The 19,835-nt window shown below is 38.8% G+C and overlaps 1 protein-coding gene across 1 annotated transcript in view; it reads right to left on the bottom strand.

Moving 5' to 3' along the window:
• IARS2 (isoleucyl-tRNA synthetase 2, mitochondrial) overlaps window positions 1–19,808 on the bottom strand; it is a 28,910-nt gene extending 9,102 nt beyond the window's left edge. Inside the window, 14 exon segments of the mRNA XM_050316448.1 lie at window positions 2,706–2,799; window positions 3,447–3,549; window positions 11,452–11,612; window positions 12,618–12,769; window positions 12,913–13,003; window positions 13,790–13,959; window positions 15,403–15,518; window positions 15,909–15,999; window positions 16,086–16,195; window positions 16,293–16,342; window positions 16,428–16,576; window positions 17,624–17,780; window positions 18,948–19,070; window positions 19,590–19,808. Coding sequence (XP_050172405.1) covers window positions 2,706–2,799; window positions 3,447–3,549; window positions 11,452–11,612; window positions 12,618–12,769; window positions 12,913–13,003; window positions 13,790–13,959; window positions 15,403–15,518; window positions 15,909–15,999; window positions 16,086–16,195; window positions 16,293–16,342; window positions 16,428–16,576; window positions 17,624–17,780; window positions 18,948–19,070; window positions 19,590–19,793 — 1,771 coding nt within the window. The 5' untranslated portion in view covers window positions 19,794–19,808.
• Between the last annotated feature and the right edge of the window lie 27 nt (window positions 19,809–19,835).

Genomic DNA, 19,835 nt, shown 5'->3' with positions numbered 1-19,835 from the left:
GCAAGAAGCAAATAGAATGAGCAGGTACAACTAATAAACTGAGTGAAAACAGTGTTATGCAAACAGAGCATTAAGAAAGCAAACAGCATCCCCTGAAAACTTCAGGAGCAGTGGGTTTTTCAGAGTATGTTGCACTTGTGGATCTGCTCTCAGTGGTGCCAGCAAGCAGCATTTATTTCACACACAATCTAGTCATAATCACAATTTTGTGTTTGTGACTGTGGGAGCCAAATCTTTGATCTTAGTGAGTAAGTCACACCTTCCTACCTGCCACACTGCTGATGTGGAGCGGTTTGGTTAATTTGTCATTTAGCTAGAAGTGGTACCTTAGACACACCTAGGCTGGAAAAAGGAAGCCAACCATAATTTACCAAAACAAGAGCAACTTTAAGTCATTTCTGTCAGAACTATGCCCAGGCTCTTGTAGGAAATGCAGCAGGGCAAGCATTAGAAATACGACTGTGCACGCTACCTACCATTCAGGCCATTGAGCTTGCTGTCACTGAGCAGCAATTCCTTTAACCTCATGTAGCAGAATCTCTCTCTTCTTCTTCCTCTTCCCCCCCACCCTTCCCAACCTGCCATATTTTCTGACAGCAATCTATGTGGCCATCAGCTAAAGGGATGGATTTTGTGACAGCTGCATTTCATTTAGTAAGCTCAGACACAGCCGGTTCAAGCGCAGTGAAAACTCAGGCCCAAGTTCCCCAAGTCACAGAGACACTGGAGAGAATGACTTATTTTTGCAATATTGGAACTGACAGGGAAATCTGTAACACCTTTAATTCCTGCTGGTGACTAATAGATAATTGATTTGTAATTTTCAATAACTTGGGTTCAGGGCAGAGCAAAACAAATAATAGTCTCAGTTTTAGCCATCTCTTACGTCCTCCAGTTGCTCTGAAAGTGACTCAACGTGCTGCAAAAGAACCACTGCCCCACAACACCGGCATCAGAGGCAGCACCAATCGCTGTTATCACTGACCTCCTACTACAAAATTAACAGGCAGCAAGCACAGGGAGCATGACAGCTTCCACATGACTCTGTGCTTCCCTGAGTTTTAGCCATGGAAAGTTCTTCTTCCCGTTAAGACATTCTCTCATTTTGGATTTCTCCATGAATTTCACCCATTTTTCTCCAAAAGTAATTTGGAGAAGAATACCATCAGTTAGCCTGTTTGCAAGCCTTGAAGATTACTTTTATTACCACTGGAAGAAGTTCTGCAGAAACATTTAAAAGCTGGAGCATATTGGGAAAGAGAAGTCAAAACTATTAATTCAACAGCTTCTCTTGCAAAGTGCATTTTTCATAAAGGGTAAATTAAACCAATAATTTGATATGACTCACTGAGACTGTACTTCTACTTCTGGCAGGGGCTGGGAGCCTCAATTACACAGAAAAAACGTAATGCAACTTTTGTGTCATTTCTGAAGTTAAAAACGGTTACAGGGTCACACTGCTTGTCAGTCAGGTCCCTGGCTTTGGAACCAGTGGGGCCACTCCAGTCATGTCAGACAGCAAAAGATGCCTTACATATACCACATTCCAGCAAATTTCATGGAAAGAGAGGACTAGGTAGAGAAGAGGAACTTGTAATGATTTCCATGAAAGAAGAAGTCTGTACTGTGAAAGACCCAGCATTTATTAGACACTATAGAATCAACAGGGGAGCCTTACACAAATTAACAGTGAATCAAGAAGTCTTGATTCTGCTATTCCTTATTAAAGGATGTCTTTCCTTTACACAGGATTAGAGGTAACTTTTGCAGGCTGAGGTGTTAAGCCCTTGCAGGACACAAGTGTGTAACTGTGCATAAAATACCACTATTTTGTTTTACCTTTCAAAATCAAATCTGAAACATTTTAAACTTCAATATATGTAAAGGTCTTCTAGAAAATTAATGTTTGCTGATGGTACTGTTGCCTGACCACGTTGCTAAGAAATAAAGCCTCTGGTACTAACGTGTTTTATAATTCAACAAGATTGTTATCACACAATTGTGTACAGAGGGTTTAAAGTCCAACAGACTTGATGTATGGGACCAGACTCCTCCTCTGGAAAGGACTCCTGACTCTGGACTATCCTCCAGGTAAACAGTGTATATTTTATGTATTTTTAGACAAATATATATCTGCTACCTGTTGAGTAGCAACTACTGGCGGTAGGAGCTATAAACAGCTTATAGCAAGTATAAATATTTTAAGCCACAATATACTACTTTAGTTACTGAAAGTAATCAAAAGTGAAAAAGCACACCTACACTTTTAAATTATAAAACTTAGACTCAGCAGCTGATCTCAATCTTGTCCTGCTTCAAATAGCACACACAAGCACAAACTGAAATTTGTTAACTGAAAATGATTTAAGAGTTACCAACTAGCAGCAAAATACCTTGGCTTTTGCGTCACAAAACGTCTACACTCCAAAAAAGTGCATTCTGATCAGAAGATACACTGTATGCCACACGGCAGAATCGTTCAGAGTAGAATATTACAAAAATCTCAACTTCAATTACTCTGAAAATGAGTTTGCCAACATTAAATCCTTATCTTTACAAGCAAAAGCAGTTTTACAAGAAGTCACAACCAGTCTGCTGCCAGCATGATCTGCCTCAGTTTTGCTCACACCAACACTGTCACACAACACAGTTGTATTTTGCTCTCCGAGTATTTTAAGAGAAAGATCAACAAATTAATTCTGTACCTTCCAAAACATGAGCCCAGGAAGTTCCACTGTCAAACCAGATGTCTAGGACATCCTGTCCCTTGACATAATCCGAAATATCGTGACCACCAGCCTATTGAGAGACCAATTATTAAATAATGCAAATAGAATACTCTGTATCATCAATGCTTTTCAAAGCTAGAAATAAAGCAAATTTGGTTTCTGGACCAGTTTGTACAGGCTCTGCTCCCAACTTTGAGTGTACACAAAATAATTCAGATAATTTTTCCTAATAGTTTTCAAATAACTACTGACGAAAAGCCAAAATAGAGCAAAGAAAAATGACAAATAAAAACCTCAGACAGCAGAGTAACACCATAGTTTGTGTGCACACTTAAGTACACAATTGTTAAAGTACAATAAAAAGGAAGAACTTAATAAAAATTCTAATTTATTTTGATGACAAAGATTTAATATATATTTGGGCTCATAATTCTGTTACTTAGGATGTCACCTAGGAAGGTGATAGTTGGTCACCTAGGAAGGAGAACCTGAACTAAAGGCAGGGGGATGGAGATCTCTGCCCTGAATTAACAGCACAGATCTGACTGCATGTATTTTGCCACACTCAGACCTTACTTTCTGAATATTCTTTTCATTAATACCTTCCCATGAGGGTACAAGATTGAAAAAGGTCATGGGAATATATGAAAGTTTTCCATTTTTTCCCTTTCACTCAGCTGTCTCAGGCATCTTCTGTATTTGAAGCTGGAAGATTACCTTTGCTACAGCCTCTTTTGACAGCAGTTGTTCAATAGGAAGGGTCCACCACGCATCTGTTCCTTGCTGCTCCACTACTTTGATGACGTCTGTGATAGTTTCACTGGGTTAGAAGGAAGAAAAGAGGGGATTATGGATTGATTAGTGAATTGTATCTTTCTACAAGTATCCTAGACCCAAAGTAGTGAGATAGGCCGATACAGAGACCAAGCTATTGGAACCTGTGATTTTCCAGCTTCTAATCCAGACAAGACTCCTCAGAACCTTCTGCCTGCGTTAAAAAGACTTCCTGGTTTCGTCTTCCATGATGGGTAGGGTTGTGTAAAACATACAGACACATGGATTCCAAATATCTTTTTCTGCAAATACTCAATAACCAGGCACTCAGAAAAGATGCCAGCAGCTTGAAAACTTTTAAAATCCATTTCACTTTCTATTCACCTTGATTTTAAAGAAACTGCACAACTATTTCCCCTCAAAATATCTGCTCTTTTTGACAACAGGCTTATTTTTTTACTGCATAAAGACACCTCGAAAACTCATGTGGGAATGAAGTTACAAAATGTACATATGTATTAGACTTCCAGTTGCCTGGCTTCACTCTTTTTAGTAATACATATTTAAAATTATTATATACATATATATAAAAAATATATATAAATGTATTAATCCCAATAATGTAAGAAACTGAAACGTCTGTACCCAGTAGAGGGGTGATAACAAACAACCATTCACTCACTGAACACTCTCAAGGCAATCTAGGAGTTGGGATCATACAGCACCAGCCAGGACAAAGGTCCTGAAATAAACAAATACCACGGAAATAAGAAAAATAAAAACCCTACCTAAGCGTTTTTTTCTGATGTGAACAGATAAGGCATCACAAGGCGTGCAGTTCTGCACGCTAATTATGACACATTCAGTCCTTGTCCCCAGCAGGTAAGGCTATGGGGAATTGATTTTTAATATTGCTTAATGCCAAGTCTAGACATAAATTAAGGTATCTTAAAAAAACAAAAGAAACCCCCCACACTTTGTCTTGCTGGCTCTTACTGAAGAGCACTTACTGAAGAGATGATTTTTAAGATATCTGCTGTGTTGAAGGAGTGCAGCAACTGTCAACTTCAAACTAAACCTGCTGTGTTACTCAAACCACCAGAGTTTTGTTTATAACTTGAGAAATGAAGATTTCATCACTTAACTAACATCTTGACACAGTATTGTGAAAGGGGAAAAAGTAAAATAATGGTCTGGCATAATCATCTTGAAAACAAAAAGGCAGATGATCATCTTTAGTCATCACTTGGTTTTGTATTTAGACCTCAGCACAATATTTTTCTGCTCTGTTAAAAAGCTGAGCTACATCACTAAAACATTTAGTGGACTCTTACACAAAGAGTTTAAGAAAGAAAAGCCATGTTCTCCAAGAAGTTGTAGAACAAAGTACTTCATTTCATGACAAGAGGTGCAACAGCAAAAAGGAAATGCAGTTTTGCTCTCAACTGCTCGAAAGGCAATGATAGAACAATGATTTTATATTAATCAATCACCAGTTAATCAATTTACTTCTCAAATTCCTGTAGAACATTCCAGCGGGTTTTCTGGAGAATAAACCCACTACCCAGTAACACTCACAGATCAACAGCCAGCTAGCACACTACCACCATTTTTACCTTTCAGACCAGAATGGATATCATTCAGCTTCCAGTCTAATGACGACAGGACAACTTTTGGCTTGGTAATATATCTGCTAACATTTATCTTGGTAAAATAACACTGAGGAGCTCCAGTTCTGAATGGTATTGCTTCTTTTCAGAAATATTTGCACAGAGGCCTACTTGCCTGTACTTTCTGTTGTGAGAGTGTTACTTCTCCAAAGTCAAAAGCAAACATCACCACAAGTCCTGGTAGATTCCTGGCAGATAGCTGATACGTAATCCTTAGGTCTTGCTTCCTTCACACTAAACCTTCAAATTTGAAAAGCTCTCAGGAAAAAAAAACCCAAACCAAATAAGTCAAGGGGAAGTTTGTCTCAGCCCGGACTGAACTATCCCGCTGAATTTCTCTCTCTCTTGCAGGGTCAGTCGCTGAATTTCTCTCTCTCTTGCAGGGTCAGTACCTCACGTTACACCCAATCAGTGATGACACAAACTGTAGCCCCTGGGAACATTTCAGAAAGAGCAATACACAACAGTATTTTTCACTCCTTGCCAACACCTTTGATTCTTTTCAAATACGCTACCAGTGAAAGAAAGATGGAGAGGGACATTTTACAAGAGCATGTAGTGACGGGACAAAGGGAGATGGATTCAAACTGAAAGAGAGTAGGTTTAGATTAGATATTAGGAAAAAAATGTTTATTTTTTTTTTTACACCACTTTACTGAGGGTAGTGAGATACTTGAATAGAGTATCCAGAGAAGCTGTGGATGCCCCATCTCTGGCAGTGTTCAAGGACAGGCTGGATGGAGCTCTGAACAACCTGGTCTAGTGGAAATGTCCCTGCCCATGGCACAGAGTTGGAACTAGATGATCTTTAAGTTCCTTCCAACCCAAACCATTCCATGGATCTATAAGTGTATTTTTAAATACAATTATAGAAAATCAGTTGTCTTCAAATGAGTATTTTAAAAGCTCTCTCCACGGTCTCAGTGCCTTCCTGTTAATGGCCAAGCCTTACCCATGGAACTCACCAGCAGAAGACAAGAGTAGCTAAATTAAAAAGAGGATTATTAATCCTAAGACATGTTTATTACCACATAAAATGTTAGTGTATGTCGAATCATTCATGGAAGACATAATCCAGTGCTTTGCAAATTACTCTGGCCTCACTTAGAGCCTGAAAAATTTTCAAATTAGGAGTCATACCCACAACTATTATGGAAAAACTACCAGCATGCTCCGTAAATCAAGCAGAAAATTCAAACAAGAACTAAGCTTGTCTTCCACACATTTTTTTTGTATTGTAAATACACTTCAGTGGAGGGACATAAACTGTAGGATGAATTAATTTTCAACTTATGCATTTTTAAAGCATTCAACAGGTATTTCATGATATTAGTGTTTGCAGGGATTTTTAAAAGGTGCTAAATCCAGCTAAAAACCAAAACTAGCAGCTACCTTGGACAACATGTAGAAACATACTCTTAACAAACAAATCTTTTCCCACCAACTGTCTGGATTCAGTTTGATCACAGCAGGAATTTCAGTTTGTCAGATGTTCTAAACTTTCAGTAAAGGAGATGCAGCCTGAAGTGCCACCAGTTTTCTGACACTGCAACTGTTAACTGCAATGACACCTCTCCTCAGTGGAAGAGAAATTATTAAGGTCATGCCTACCACATAAATATTTTGAGAAATTAAGGAGGGGGGGGGCAACATGAAAGACTGTGTCAGTGCAAACTGCATTACCTGTAGTGAGGGTAAACTGTTCTCCTTTCCACTGGAAGTCGGGGGGAAGGGAGAAGAAGGAAATAAAACCTTGCTATTGCTCTCCCTTGAGAAACCATCATAAAACGACTGCCTTCATTTACAGTAAGGATTGCCAATGTCACACCACAAAACATACTAGGGACTAACCTTTTATCAACTGTATTGTTATGCGATGCAAAGACTTACATTATTAATTTATGAAGAGCAGAATTTTTTTCAAGATGCATTTTGGTGACACATGAACCAAGAGATTGATTATGCTACAGATAAAAGCTTTCAGATAACTAAAAGAAGGTCAGATTTGTGTTATCAATCACTTAAAAGAAATAAGGAGTCAATGACTGTTATTACAGTATATAATTTGTTATTGATGAATATTGTCAAAATTCTACCACAGTTTCAAATCAAGAGTTAAAAGAAATTAAAATTTTAGCAGTACAAGTTTTTTCATTATATAGTGCTTCCCTAGAGAATATAAGTGAACAGTAACAGGCGATTAAAAGAGGAGACAGTACCTTTTCAACAAACCTTTTTTCTTCCTACAGTTTGAAAAACCCAAGACATGCAAACACAGCCCCTGCCCCTCCGCCTCTACTCTTGTCCCAAGATCCTTATGATTAACTTTTACCACAACAGAGAGAAATTACTATTTTTAAGGTATCTGCGCTGCGAGGAGAAGGATTTTTGCAAAGCCCTTTTCTGTAAGTCGCAAGTGAAAACCACCTTTCTCAAATAACTACTCATCACTTTATAATCTGCAGGCTTCAACGTGAGCATGATAATTCCCCGAGTTAGCAATAAACAGCATTGTAAAACTTTGCCCTGTATTCACGCGCTATCTACAAGAACTTGCATTACGTGTCACTGCTACGTTTTCACACTGAAACCCCTACGGCAATTCACGCTACCACGACACCAGCCAATCACTCTGGAGTCTGATATTGATTATGCTGAACACTTATTTAATCTCTTAACAGAAATTAGGCAGCATTAAGATATAGTCAGGAGGAGAAGAATACAGCACCTGATGTTCTCTCGATCTCTTCTCGAACAGCAGCAAAGGGGAAAAGTTATCTTTAAGCTGTTTTACCTGAACATCAACACTGCACCAGTAAGTATTTAGGTAAGTTGCTATTGCTTATAATTCACTGAAATGTCTTAATATTTTAAAAAGAAAATTAGAGCACAGGGTGGATCTACTTCAAAAGCATGTTGGGGTTTCCTTTGTCAGAAATTCAAGTTACCTGTTAATGAAAGTCACAGGGACGCTGACAGAAGTTCTCAGGCATCAGAATAGTCTATAGCAATAGTACTATTTATTACCAATATCTGAACAGTGAATTTGTAAAGTGAATTTGTAAAGAAGTTACTGCATGAGGTCAGATTAAAGTACGTATCTCACATTTACTACCTCCTCTGAGCTACTACTAGAAATACAATTGTCTCATTTTAGTTTTAGAGTTCTTCTCTTCCATGAGTTACAGAATCTCCTAGAATCAGAATGCTTTCTCTTGAAATCTATTAGATGTTGAAAGCTGACAAACAGTATAAGCATCTATTTGTGCACGTAATCTATTTAAAGTCTTTTTTCTCCACCTCTGCGGAAAAACCACACAGAATCTCACCTCTGTATTCTTACTGCAGATGGCAATAATGAAAAAACGTTCTCTCTTTTCTCTCTCTTTCATTTAAGTTTTTTTTTAATAGTAATTTTTAAATTCCTGATCACAATATGATGCAGTATACGCTACAGAAAGAATTTAATCATCACTGGCATTTTAGATTTATAATCACAAACAACAGTGTCATTGAATCAAATGTCTTTAAGAGCTATAAGGGGCCACAGCAGGAAAAAAGAAGACTTATGCAGATCCTGCATCCAGCTTGTTGAATGCAAGATTACAACCTACCTCTTGGCTTTTAAGTTAGAAAGACTGGATTGTTGGTGGGGGAAAAATACTCTGTTAGAGAAAACATTTCAATCTTGAAAGATGAACTTTCTGCAGCTTTTCATGTGACAAATTCAGGGGCAACTCTCACAGAGGCAAACAGTGGTTTATTTTAGGGGCTTTGTTTTTTTCTTTTTAGAAGTCCTTTTTACAGGTGATAAATAAATAAAATCACTCCAGACCGACCATTGGTGCTCTCATATGTAACAGCAACTCCATGTGGACTACACTGACTTCCAGTGGAGATGCTGTTACTTTTGATAGCCACTCAAAAACTACAGAGCAGCTGCTACTGGAAACATGTTTATCCAGCATTCAGGTTAAAAACAGTTTTTGTTTTGAGATGTAAGTTATTTACTCTTGTTTTAATTATTCACACCATCTGAATATGAAACTTCTTAGGTGCTGAGAAATATTTCGGCAATATGTGGTATGATTTTCAAAAGATAATGCAAATGCAACAAAAAATCGAGGTGTAGCTGTTTATTTCAATAAGAACTGGTGTCCAGGAAAATGACCTATGAATTGACAGACTGTCTTCTTAATTTGCCTGTCACTTCTATAGGCCAATATTCTGTGCACTTTTCCTACTCTGATTACGAAAGTCTGCTATGGTAAACTTTAAATACTAAATGACTGTTTTACACTTGTTTTTAAAATTTTTACCTAGAGTAAGTGAAGTTAGAAGTAAAGAGTATCGGCTATAAATGAGCATCTGAAGCTGTCAGTCAAACAAAATAAATCTCTTTTCAAGCATAATGGATATATCTCATTTTTTTTCCTGAATGTGTGTCTTTTATTTCCCAGATCAATTCTACCCAAACACGTCCCTTTGTTCCTTCAGGTACATGTGTGACTGCTGGGTCACTACCTACACAGAAAGGTGGAGGTGTTAAACTACTGCGGAGTTTATCACAACAAAATGCCCAGACTGCCACATTTCACACAACTCCAGCAATAATCTCACCCAGCTCAAGCACTTACAAAGGGCATGGTTTTTAATAGAGGTCACTGGCTTTCAAGGTAATTTTACTACAGCCTAAAGGAATTCCCAATGCATTCCTCCTTCCAAATAAATGCCTTCTGTACCCAGTTGGGTCAGCACCTAAATGTTGTGAAGAACCTATTGCTTTGTGGTGCCCTTCACATTTAACTGACAATTGCTAAACTGGTTTTCATTACACTCTTATTTTCTTATTGAGCTACATTTTGACCATCTTAAGCAACACACACACACACTCAAGCCTACTCTTCAGATAGAATACAATAAGTATTCCTCAGAAATGGTAATTTTTTTTTATACAGACACACACTTTTTATCATGGTAACAATTTTTGCAGGCAAAGCGAGTTTACACCCCACAAAGTCTCCATCCCTTTATTTCCTGATGTGTGCCAGCATTATTCAGGTACTATAAACAACTGTGGCCACTGTGGTTTTTTCTCACAGTTACTGCCTACGGTGAAAGAGCCAAAGTACATCTCTGTGCACCTACACACCCAGTCACATTAGGTGAAACTAAGGACTAACTGTTTAAAGTCCATTCCCTGCTCTCCACACCCTAAGCCTCACCTACTACTACACTTGTGTGCTCAGTACAGTCTCTGAAAAACACGCTGGACTCTTGAAGTCCATTTATTCAATATCAGAATAAAAAAAGTTCTGCAACAGTATTTAAGTTCATCTCCAACCATGAAATCTTATTACCCAGAACGAATCTGCACACAACTGAGTTACACCAGCATATCTCAAGGCAGGAAACTATTACGGAAATAATTAGTGAATGTGCAACTCTCCAGTACTATTTTTATGAAATCACCTCTTTGAGGGCATTCACAACTGAAAACCTCTGTTCTGCAAAGGAGTAGAAGCAAAACTCTATTACTCCTTAAAGGACAGAAAAGGATCATATTTGGTTGAGTTTTCTTGTTTTAAAGCATAGCCTCGATTTCCTCTGCATTACATTGTCTGGAATCCCTGAAAATGAGTGTTTGCAATATCTTGATACTATTAACCATAAGATGGTAGAACCAGGCTAGCATGTGAAGCTTTAGACGTACCAAATCATACAGCTAAAGGTCATTTACTTACAGTTGAGGCTGGCTCTTCAAAACCACTCTAATTTTATTTTGAAACAAAGTGCAGCTATTTGTTCTGCAACCAATGTGGTTATGGTTATTCCACTTCAGTTATCTCATCGTCACTTACTTAACTGTAAAAGCCTATTCTGACACAGTACCTGTACTGTTCGATTTACAGTGCTACAATTACAGTTGCAATATATTCTAACCACAACTTGATTTCACTGCTCTCTTAAGTGTAAAAGCCAGTCATGACTGCCAGCTAACTTAACGTGAAGATAAGGGATGAAAGCAGCAATTAATCTCAAGGGGACTTTTCAAGTAACTTTAGTGTTAAAGTAAATTGATTCCTATTACATACAAGTCACATCCAACAACAAGTTTCTGACTGTTCTAATTAATAGCTAAATTAGTCCTGTGTACAAGCTACAAGTAAAAGCATGAATTTATACTTAAAATAGTAAGAAGTTTGTAACATCAAGAAACTGCAGCACAACACAGTGCTTCTTCTTTCATTTCTCAGTGTATAAAGCTAGACAGATACCTGTTTATCAAGCATTCTCCTGTGTTCTTCTGATAAAAAACAGGAATCGGGACACCCCAACATCTTTGCCGTGATATGCACCAAAACGTCCTTCTGTCCAGCATTTCAAGCATCCTGTTCACTGCAGACGTAGGAATAACTTTCACTTTTTTCAGCACGTCCTACAAAGTAGACAGTGAACTGTTGAACCCACTTCAGCATTCACACAAACACTGTTTACGCTGCCAGTAAAAAACAGTACAGGCCTATGCTCCCACTCCCAGTATTAAATAACATGTTCTCTTGGGCAACTGTCATGTTTGTTTACTTCACTGCTTGTTGCTCTTCAATTTGAACACTGTATATACTGTACACTTCCCCAACCAAAACCCAAAGCTTTTCTGCCAACTCTGATTCTCTAGCAGACACACCCTGAAGTGAGTTAAGAATGTGGCATCAGTAACTTCACCTGAAGTTTAAAAGCTCGTTGTGTCTTGTGCCGTTATCTGCTTTGAAATCCGACCTCGATACATACAGCCTGTAGTACTGAGTGTGGGCTACCCCTCACTCCCAGCCCTGCTGAGTAACCATCATGTTTTCATTCATTCTAGATAAAGATGAATATGGAATATACACCTCGTGCCCTAATTAGAATGAAATCACTGTTACCCAAGGCAGCCTAAGGTGCTGGTCTGAATTTTCTGTGTGGATGTACATAATTTCAAAGAGCACTGCATATTAAAAAAAAAAAAATACGGTTTTAAGTTACTTAAAATAGGACTGTGACAAAATTAGTAAGGGAACAAACAAAGATATCTGGCCGCACGAGGCTATCAAAACAAAAAAGATAATTTTGATAGCAATAAATTTGTCTCTTCTGATTTAATTCCTTGAAACACTGTATTTTCAAAGATATTTTGCGGAAAAAAATCAGTAGCTCTAAGAAACTTCTATATCTGTAAAAACAATGAGTAAATATGCCAGTCAATGTATTTACCATGGATTATATCAATATTGACAAAAAACCTGATAACATTCATAACTTTAACAAATAATCGACACTTTTCAACTTGTGTTCATAAAACCTAGAGAACATATCCTGGAGTGAACTACAGTAAGATCGTTTTGCTAATGCCAAACAGAATCAGTTGCCTTGAAATGTCCCATAAGAAAGTAAAATTATGTACCTGTGCTGCAGCCTTCACATTTGCTGTGTTTACAAACCACTGCTTGCTGGCCCGAATAATCATTGGTTTTTTAGTCCTCCAGTCATAGGGGTAACTGTGCACATACTTCTCCTCTTTCAACAAACTCCCAGCTGCTTGAAGCATCCGAATGACTGATGGAAAAAAAACGAGGCAAGATTAAAATCCAATTTGAACACATCGCTACTGTTACGCATTCAGTTTATATGAACCCTCAAAATAGACCTGCAGGACTGTGCCTGATAAAGTAACAAGTGGTCAAACATCAAATACTCACCAGCTTCATTCCCCTCTTCAAGGACGTTCTTGTTTTTAAGTTCAGGACCTGCAGCTTCAGTAAAAAATCCACTTTCATCCACAAGGCAATCCTATAAACCAATATATTAATCACATCAATAAAATACCATGCGGTGATTAATTATCTTTTTGGTATTCAAATGCCAATTAAATACTCTACTGAGTAACTCCTTTTATGACAAATAACAAAATATTTAGGTACACTTCAGATTTAATGAACTGCAGTTTAGTAATTTATCAGGCAAGTGAATTTTATGTGTCAGAAGAAACGAGCACCACTGCACTTGCAGATATACCACCACTGTCTTACATCAAGTCACTGGTATGTCAATGACTTTTCAAATTAACAGTGAAAAACAAAAACAAACCTAAACCTCCTCATATCCTGCATCTTCATTCCAACCAATCACAAACTGACCATGCATAACTGAGCTGTATTTATGCACATGTTTAAAACAAGCTTTGCTAAAAGAGAAAAGCAATAATGACCTACATAACTTATAATTTACTGGTCTGCACATAGAAGACAATTCTGAGTAGTGAGAATCAATATCTGAGAATTATTCTCTGCGTTATCCTTTTAAAAACAAAACCACATAGAAAGCAGAAAAATCTGATTCTGTTCTACCACTCCTCTGTAAGCTTTAACTAGCAGAACTAGTTAAAGTTCACCCTTTTATCCTGATACACACTTCTTTTAAAGTTAGTCTTGTGTTCCTGCAGAACATCAGTGATACACTTCTGTGAATGCTTCAAAACATTTTCAAGTTTTATGCACAAATTACAACAATCATTTTAGAGGCACACAATCAAACAGTTGCAGGAAATCAAGAGCAACAGCTGAAAAAATAGAGTACCGTGGGTAGCTGGTGGTGGGAAGCTACACTGTAGTCTTCCATACCATGAGCTGGGGCTGTATGAACTAATCCTGTTCCTTTTGCCATTGTCACATGATTTGCAGGTAACAAAGGAGACACTTTGCCAGGAATCGTGGGATGAGCACAAGAACCATCTACCAAATCTGTACCTGAAAAATAAAAAAAAACCCCAGAAGATAAAATAGGGCAACACAATTCACACAACCAGCTTCTTTTATCAGAGAACAGAAAAAGAAAACTGATCAAGTGTATGCACAGGATACTCTTCAGATGTGCTACTTCTTTCTCTGGTCTGTGGGTCTCTGTCCAAACGCTTCCAAATTCTCTGCGTTGCTCATTCTGTGCAAAGTTGTTTTTTGAAGAACAAGGTTTTTTCTACCTTAGACAGTGGTATTCCTTGAGTAGTGCCATTACACCTTGAAATACTCCACACACTCCCATTCCTTGGGGATCACTATCTGAGTGTTCTGGAAACAAATCTCCATATTTATTTAATAGGCTAAAAGTCCTGAATTTGGGATTTTACTCCTAGTTTTGCCACTAAGTATTAGCATCACCATTAGCAATTAATTTAAATTACATTCTAATAAAGAAAGTACAGCACAAATGAAAAAAGGGACAATTTAAGCTTAAAAAACACTGAAGAAATCTTAGTATTAAAGTCTTGCTGAAAGTCAAGAATCACAGAGCTCAAGGAATGCTTCCTATGACAAAATGGCCTTCACCAAATGCTTTCCTCCTAGAAGGAAACATCTTTAGGAACTGCTGTCAGACACTTAGGTATACAAAAAGAGAAAGGTAACAAATACAATTAATTACTGAATATATGGGAAGATAAAAAGAAGAGGTTCCAATATGAAATTTCTTTTTAAGAAGGTCCAACTCCACTGTTGTATGTTTTCTGCAAATAATACCATTCAAGAAGGTAGAAGTTGAAAGAAAAAAACACCTCCAGGTAATTTTATCATTAGGTAAAAACAAGAGTTCCTCTGAAAAAGAAGCCATGGAAAGACACCAAAACTACCTGAAAAGTCATAGAAACAGATTTCTCACCTCCTTCAGATGTGCTATTTCTAGCACTGAATTACTGATAAAGGCAAATGAATAAAGCTCACAAATGAGATACTAAATCCCAACTCATGACACTGAATCCCAAGTCTGCTATTAAGAAATATCACTGTTCAGTTTGTTAGGATGCAAACTCAATTGTTTTAGTTTGTCCAGACAACAGCCACTTATGATACTGCAACAGCCATACTTGTAATTCATCCCTTGTTCTCACCCGCAATGGATTGGAAGACAAACTGCATTCAGTGTAAATAAGATTTTCATACTGAATAGACTTTCATTCCATGTTTCATTTTTCCAAGCACGAATACAGATTTTAAATTAATTTGAAATCTGTAGATGAAAACTTTAGCTACAATACACTAATAGTAAATCTGACAGACTACTCCTCCTCTTTGTATTATTTTAGTAAAGAGTGTCCTTAAATTATAAACAAACTTATTAATACATCAAAACTAAGGCAGTTTTCAGAAACCTAGCAGGAGATTTCCAAGGAATTTAAGATTATCGATGTTAAAACCTACCTTTACATGTTGATATAACCTCAAACTGTGTGTCCAGAACAGCAGCTGTAGATTCAACTCTATCTGCAGCAAGAATTAATTGTTCTCCGGTAGTTTTACATTTCACAATTGAGTATCTGCAATACAAACATGCATGTGTGATACCAAATAAAGAAACACCACAAAGCTGCAGGTTTTTTATATGCTTCATCTCATGAAAAGACACACAAGTATGTTTTACATGTCCAATTCGTTTGTAAATCTCCAAAGAGTTTCAAGGTAACTTTGCATCATGAAGTAAAAAAAGAAATTAAGCAGAAATCAATATGCTAATAGATATAGAACAAAGCTCACAATTGTGTCACTTAAAAAAAAACAAACAGAAAAACACAAAGCAAACCAAACCAAACAAAACACAAAAACGATGGCTTAGATAAACTGCAATGGTAGTCCAGAACATTTTAACTTTGCTGTTAAATATCGATAAGGACTGACACAGATCACTGAACCAAGTTAAAGACACCTACGCTGAATCTGGCATGTAACAAACTGCTTGATTGGATGGCACAGTCCAAGGTTGCGTGGTCCAGACTAGCACACTAGCAGGGGATGATCCATCTACAGATGTAAATTAGAAGTACTTTACTCACAATTAGAACAAAAATAAAAGCTGTCAGTCTTTAAATCAATAGAGAGGTCAGTACCTAGCACAGAACTCAGCTTAGGCGGTGACTTTAACAGCGGGAACTTCACGTACACAGACCGACTGACGTGCTGGTCATTGTATTCGAGCTCTGCCTCAGCCAAGGCTGTTCTGGGTAGACATCAAACAAAGTTAACACACTGGAACACGAAAAGCTATTGATATCCTTGCTAAAATATTGAAGACAAAATAGAAAATTGATCCTTACTTTGCTGAAGGAGACCAGAATACAGGTTTATAGTCCTGATAAATGAAACCCTGAAGAGGAAAGGGAGGGGAAGAAAGTTAGGAGAATCAAAACTCATGACAAATCAAAACACACTTCAACAAAAGTTCAACATACCTTATCATACATTTTATAGAAGACTCTCAGCTGGTTTGCTTCGTACTTTGGGTCAAATGTAAGGTAGCAGTTGGCCCAATCTGCCATTACACCCCAACGAATGAAGGCGGATTTCTGTTTCTCAATTGCTCTTTCTGCAAATTCTCTGGCTGAAGGGAATAGTTCCGTTAAACATGTAGTTTAGCCCACTAAGATCAATGAAATACCATTTAAAATACCCTATTGATATTCTTCAGCAAAGCCAGAGCTGAACATAGTAAAACTATGCAGTAACTATTACAGTTCAAAACATAAACATTTCAGACTAGTTGTTACATAAAATGGCTGCAAAGCGTAAAGAGATTCAGGAGTGGCACTTTGAATACAACAGGGACATTAAGCACACGTCTTTAGAGTATAAACTTAGCTTTTAAGAAAAAGGGAAAAAATAAGTATATTTTGTTATGAAAAAAAATTCTCAAAACACATTCTAAATAAGTAAGATAAATAAGAGTGAAAGTTAACTGCCTCTGTTGATGCTGATCCAAAATTTTCATAGTAACATGCATCTGAGAATAAGTTAGCCCATTTCAGTACCACAACTTCAAACTAAAGCAGTTTAAATTGCTCATTACAAATTGCTTTGCAGATGAACAATGACGTGTTTCAACACAAATAGTATTTGAAATTATTTCTTCAAAACAGTTTCCATATAATGCTCCATACAGACTTTCTCCAGAGGGATCCCCTCCCTAGTTTTGCAGCATTGTTAAAAACACAGTCAATAAATATTTTCTTACTTATGATACTGAGCCAAGCTGTCCTGACAGAATCTTTTACATGCATCTTTTTAGCTCCTAAACAAATTCAGCCTTCAAAATCCAAAAGAATGTTGATCTGATAAATACGAGCTTCTTGCCACTGCACAGTTAATCAACACAGACATCCAAATTCTCTCCCCTCCTTTTGTTCTTTTTAAACCCAGGGTCAGTGCTCTGCATGTCCATTACAGCAGCAAATGAAGCCCGTGTTCAATTATCCCACTTCACAGGATTCCAGAGTACTCTATCTGCTTGGCAAACACATACAGTGATCCCAGAAAATGTCCCCAATAGCTGATAGAAAAGCCCACATTAAAGTATAAATGTTACATATAAAGCATAAAATACAAAACACAGGTTTTTCCACAAAGATACTGCAGACAGTAGTTCATTTACCTCTCTGCCGAATTTCCATCGGTGAAAGATTTTCAGCTCCTTTGACTTCTGACAATGCCTTCAACTCAATTGGCAATCCATGACAGTCCCACCCTGGCACATAATGTACTTTATAACCTCTCATCACATGGAAGCGATTAGTGATGTCTTTCAAAATCTGAAAAGCCACAAGGGTCTGTTATCACTTTGGCTCCCCCATGTGGAAAACCTACATTTGTGATTAAGATCCTCCTGTTTAAAAAGTACAAGTATCAAAGGTTCCATGATAAACTTACATTTCAGACCAGAAGAGTTATGCATTCCCTGTTCCTGACAGTGTTCAAGGCCAGGCTGAACAAGCCTTTGAGCAGCCTGGTCTAGTGGAACGTGTCCCTTCCCATGGCAGAGGGTTTGGAACTAGGTGATCTTTAAGGTCCCTTCCAACCCAAACCATTCTGTGATTCCAAGGCCATGCACTTGTGATTTTTCTTGCCCATCATTTTGTATATTGGCAGAACCTCAGAAGACCTCTGATCAAAGGAATTCACAACCAGAGTAACCCAGAGATGTAGTTTATACACTTGCAAGACTTGAAGTGAACAAATCCTACTTGCTCTCATTTTTAAAACACTGAGCAGGATCTACAGTACTGGCCTAGTGCATTTTGCTGCAGCCCAGGTTTTGGTACTGTAAGAAGCCATGGGTGACATTTTAGTCTTTCCCACTTTGTGGCCAATATAATATTGCCCTTCTCAGGACTGAATCTAAAAGTATCCAAAAGTATTTAGGAGTAATATTTCAAAGCTGAAATTTGTATTTTCAAAGCCATCGACATTTGGTCATTATGGTTCCATAGATCTAAATACTCAGATAAAATAAAATAAACGTGATAGAACAAATTTGCAAAACACTTGAAAAAAGAACAGCAAGGCACAGCGCAATCACGCATGACAACGACATCATTACAAGTACACATACAGAAATGTACCTTCACTCACGTGTGTATGCCTGGTAAGCTCGATACACAAGTTTAAGTTATGCATTTAATATTGCTCAGCAATGAACAACCGGCTGGGCTTTCTCCGTGAAGCTGTTCTGACTGAAATATTCAGTCTCATAAATGAGCACTGAGCATGTGGTATTCACAGCACGGTATGGTATCTGTGTCACCAGGGCACCACATGGAATCTACATAACAACAGTTTGCTTTTTAAAAGCCCTATCTACCAAAAACCCCAAACATTTTACAGTGTTACTGATTTAAACTCGAACGGAGAACACACAGCACACGACAATAAGTGTTTACCACTTCAGAACAGAAGGGTACAAACGAGTAAATATTTACTTTGTTTAACGCATGGCCAACGTGAGGGTCTCCGTTGGCATACGGTGGTCCATCGTGCAGACAAAACTCCTGCTTCGCTTTCCTTTGCCTTTGCCACGAGTACAGCTCTGAGAAACCACATTTCTGTGGAGACAGCAAGAAAAACCACCAAAATCACCACAGGACTTTGCACTTCCAAAACTTCCAAAAATCCAAGTCTGGATTTTGGCTAGACAGCAAAACAGGCAACGAAAGCAGGCGGGCGAACAAGCACACTTTTCTAACTCCGCAAGAGAAGAAAGCCATCAGTGGCTTAAGAGTATTTAAAAACCTGAGGGAGGTGAAATATGAGGTCTGAGTTCAATACCTCGGCACTGCGCTGTCAGGAGGGTCGCTACTCCTCCTCTAAAGAAAACCGTAACAAAGCTGTGCCTCTCCAAACCACAAATACCTCAACACCCCGAACTTCCCCACCCTCAGACGGCGGGGCCAGGAGAGAGCCCGGACCCACCGCAGCACGGCGAGCCCGCACACGAACCCTCGCCGCCACCCCCGCACTCCTGCTCGTTCGCGACCCCCGGCACAGCCCCACGGCCCTCCCGGCACAGCCCCACGGCCCCCCGGGACCCGCACCCCGGGCACCCTGCCCCGCCCCGGCCGCACCTGCTGCGTCTCCAGCTCGGTCTCGGGCTGCAGCCGCCCCGGGAGCTGCGCGGGGAAGCGGCTGCGCGGCAGCAGCACCGTGTCCCGGTACCGGGAGTCCTCCCGGGTTTCAGCCGCGGCCTCCGAGGCGGCGGCACGGCCCCATCGCCGGGCGGCCCCGGCCCGGGCCCGGCACAGCGGCGGCGCCCGCCAGGCCCGAAACATCCTCGGCGCCGCTTCCGCCTGCGCGACGGGCCGCGGGCAGGG

Source organism: Myiozetetes cayanensis, unplaced genomic scaffold, assembly GCF_022539395.1.
Source record: "Myiozetetes cayanensis isolate MyiCay16 unplaced genomic scaffold, myiCay2020 scf2-11, whole genome shotgun sequence".
Classification (NCBI taxonomy): Eukaryota; Metazoa; Chordata; class Aves; order Passeriformes; family Tyrannidae; genus Myiozetetes; species Myiozetetes cayanensis.
Note: the sequence above shows the minus strand (reverse complement) of the source record. Positions and strands in the feature narration are given on the sequence as shown.